Raw genomic sequence first — 3,487 nt, 5'->3', positions numbered from 1 at the left:
ATGGCCGGGGGTGGGGGGGCCCTGGAACACGCCCGCCCAGGCCCAGCCCGGTCCCACACTCACCTTCTCACCCTTGGGGCCCACGTCTCCTGGGGTTCCCGGGAAGCCCTGCGGCCCAGTGTCACCCTAGAAGACAGAGGCAGGGAGCCAGTCAGGGAGACGGCACCTCTGTGCCACCACTGTCCAAGACCCCAGGCAGGTGGCTTTGGGCCCTGAACGTCCGCTCGGCCAAGAACGTCACGGAGCAGACAGAGCCGGGCTTGAGCTGGGACCGGAGGTGGGCACCTGTGACCTCAGGGGCCCCCGAGGCTGCGCATGACCCTGTCGCACAGGCAGCACCTGCGTGGAGCCGGCGGTGGCGTCCCGTGGGCGTCCACACCACAGAGCGGGGCTCTGCCTGTTACGTGCACGCGTACGTGTGCGTGGGTGTGCATGCGGGTGACAGGCCCTCGTGGCCTAAGTGACCGTCAACGTTTGAATGTCTGCGTGCACTTGGAGCGGAGTGTGCGGGGCGTGTGGGCGTGGAAATGGGAACGCACCCTGCTACGGCGAGCCCGCTGCGGGTCACTGGGAGCCCGGAGCACAGGCACACGCATGTGCACACGCGCACGCACACGACCCGCTCCGCCAGCGCCTGACGCCTCAGGCTGCTCACGGCCCTCGCACAGCTCCTCGGTCGAGTCACAGAGCTTTGCCGCCGCTGCGACAAGCTGCCCGAGGGCCATGCGGGTCTCACCGTGAAACATCCCTCGCTCGGAACGCGTCCTAACGTGACTTTCGTGTCCGGGCTGCGGTGCGACAACCCCCTGCCCACTACGCCCCGCTGCTCTGCGCTTTCCCAAACCTCTACTCGTGACCTTATGTGTCACTTTCTTGTGTCTTAGAGACAGCGTCTGTCGATTTTTAAACATCCAAACTAAGTGTTTTAAGACGGGCAGTCTCGTGAGTGGGCACTGACGCCCGCGAATGCGTCCCCGTGTCCTGTGCCACCGCGGCCACGGCAGCCTTCGCTTCCCGCTCACACCTTCTCCTCTGAGAACCGTCTTCCTCGCTGGTGGTCACCCCAAACGTCTCCATACAGACGCCTGACCTGAGGGGTTTCCGTCAGCGGGTCAGGCTGGCGTGGTTTTTTTTGTTTTTTGTTTTTTGTTTTTGCATTTTCTTAGCCAAAGTTAAGTTGCATTCTCAAAACGGCTTCATGTTAACATCTCTTCACTGTGTTGAGTGCAAAGTGTCGCCAGATAAGAGTCCCGTGGGTCCCACACACGCGTCACACCCCGTCTGGCCCTCAGACGAGCGTGTACTTACGGGTCTTCCATCTTTCCCAGGGTCACCCTACAATGTGCAAGAGAAACCATCAGTGACAGCACCACGCACCCCTGTCCCTGACCCGACAGCGAAACGCGCCCCGGGCTGTCTTCCCTCTGCCTGCAGCCTCCCGACACCCCAGCTCTCCCACAGGAAAGGACGCATCATCTCGGGGCGCCCAGGCCCCAGGGCCCAGCTGCTCTGCCACAGTGGCCGCACCCTCTACCCACCTGCTGAGCCCCTGCCCCACAGGACCAAGGGGAGATGCACTCACCGGCTCACCGTCCCTTCCGGGGGCGCCATCCTTCCCTGGTGGGCCTGGGGGTCCCTGCGGCCCAGGGACAAGTCGTGCATCGGGGCCCCGCACCACCGGGCCTGCGGGGTCCTGGGAGAGGAGGGTGCAGGCTAGGGGCCACACGCACGCCTGTCTGGATGCCCACCATTGTGCCCTCCGGCACCCCGGGCGGGGCTCAGCACCACACGGGGAAGCGGGGGTTGGGTGCAAGCACGGGGTCTGCCCGGTCATCCCCTATCCCCGCCCACGCGCTGCCTTGCTCTGGCCAGAAGCCCCCCAGGCACGCCCACCTCGTGCCAGGCATGGGGGACAGAGAGCAGGAGCGTGAAGCCAGAGCTCCGTCAGGTGTCAGTGAGCGGACCTGAGGCACGGAGAGCTTCTGGGCCAAGGAGGGGGCCTCACCTCTTCCAGGCTGTCCCCAGGGCTCCAGATGTTCCCGTCCCCCGTGGCGACTGTGTGTGAGCCCGGGAGGGTCTGGGCTGGGTGGGGGAGAGGGGGTCAGACCCCGGAGCGGTGGCCCAGGCTCTCGCCCGCCGCCCGGCTCAGTCCTGCCTGAGCCCAGCCGCCCCCGATCACGCACTCACGCTCAGCACGCACACGTGGCCACCTCTCAGCTGTGCCACCCGAGCCCCCCGCATTTATCACAACCCTTCCCGCCGAACAGCACGTGTCTCGTGAGAGTGAGAGTGTTTTCTAACATCCGACGGTCACATTCGGGGAACTCAGCACTGACAGCCCGGATTCAAGTTCCCCCGCGGGCTGCGGCCCAGCGATGTCCCTCGTAGCCTCTGCTGGGGGGATGGCGATGGTGGAGGAACCAGGACCCCACTGAGGGTCCTACCTGTGGGCCAACTCCAGGCAAAGCAGCCCCCGCCTGAGCCGGGACGGCGCCATGAGCCCCGAGGCCGCGCGCTCGCGTCCGGCCCCGCCTCCCTCGCCCCTGCCCCTTCCTCGCGTGCCCATGTCCCCACCAGGTGCGGAGTTGGCACCTTCTCCTCTGATGAATGGTTTGTGGGGACTTCGGGGCTGTTTCCCGAATCCCTTCACCCAGCAGCATCAGTGCTGCTGAGCGCACAGGACGACACAGGACCCAGGCTGCGCCGAGACGCCCTGGGGCGGGCGCACGACACCCCATCTTCCACATGAAGTTGCGGAGTGTCCGCCCTGCCCAGGGTCTGACCGCGCTCTGGGATAGGGCAGCAGCTGCTTGGGGACTGGACAGATGACCCCTGAGGGAGCCCACACTGTCCAGGGCTGCACTGTGTCACCCGGGGGCATGGGCCTGGGAGACGCCTACTTGGTTTCCAGCAGAACTCGGAGCCACATCCACGTGTGGCCAGTGTGGTCGCTCCACAGTGGGGGAGCCGGCCACTCTCCAACCAGCACCCTGCCCTTAGCTCAGAGCCCTGCCTCCCGGCCCCATCTGGGGCCCCAAGCAGTCCTGAACCCCTATGCCCCGGAAGGGCAGCCCAGCCCTGTGCCCTGGCTGGTGTGGGGTGGGAACCCCCCAGGCCAGATTCTAAGTATCAGCGTAATTTAAGGCAAAAAAATCCTTTCCTCCACAAACGTTTAAAACGGCAAAGGTGTCACCAAAAGGAGAGCCAGTGAGGACCCAAGTACAAGGGGAGGTGGCTCGTGTTCCCAGGTCGGGAGACTCCAATCCTAGAGGCCCACGCCCCTCCCCCAACCCTGATCTACAGTTTCGGCAACGACCCAGCCACACCGACAGACTGACTCGTAACTCAGTAAGAAACGCCAAGGGCACAGCAAGGCAACTCTGAGAGACGCCCACACCTGCTCTCAGGACCCGGCACGAGGCCCAGACAGGCCCCCCAGACGGAGAGCCGACTCTCGCCAAAGGGAAGCAGCACGGGCTCCCGCGCA

The 3,487-nt window shown here is 65.0% G+C and overlaps 1 protein-coding gene across 1 annotated transcript in view; it reads right to left on the bottom strand.

Annotated features, from left to right (window-relative positions):
* The window catches only part of COL18A1 (collagen type XVIII alpha 1 chain), a 57,875-nt gene that overhangs the window by 18,579 nt on the left and 35,809 nt on the right, over positions 1 to 3,487 (bottom strand). Inside the window, exons 6-9 of the mRNA XM_023523755.1 lie at positions 2,006 to 2,082; positions 1,583 to 1,693; positions 1,309 to 1,335; positions 64 to 126 (exon numbers count right to left, since the gene is read on the bottom strand). Of these exons, the coding sequence (XP_023379523.1) occupies positions 64 to 126; positions 1,309 to 1,335; positions 1,583 to 1,693; positions 2,006 to 2,082 (278 nt within the window). The remainder of the gene's footprint in view (positions 1 to 63; positions 127 to 1,308; positions 1,336 to 1,582; positions 1,694 to 2,005; positions 2,083 to 3,487) is intronic.

The sequence above is a fragment of the Pteropus vampyrus genome, unplaced genomic scaffold, assembly GCF_000151845.1.
Source record: "Pteropus vampyrus isolate Shadow unplaced genomic scaffold, Pvam_2.0 Scaffold406, whole genome shotgun sequence".
Classification (NCBI taxonomy): domain Eukaryota; kingdom Metazoa; phylum Chordata; class Mammalia; order Chiroptera; family Pteropodidae; genus Pteropus; species Pteropus vampyrus.
The sequence above is the reverse complement of the archived record's forward strand: the minus strand, read 5'-3'. Positions and strand labels throughout refer to the sequence as shown.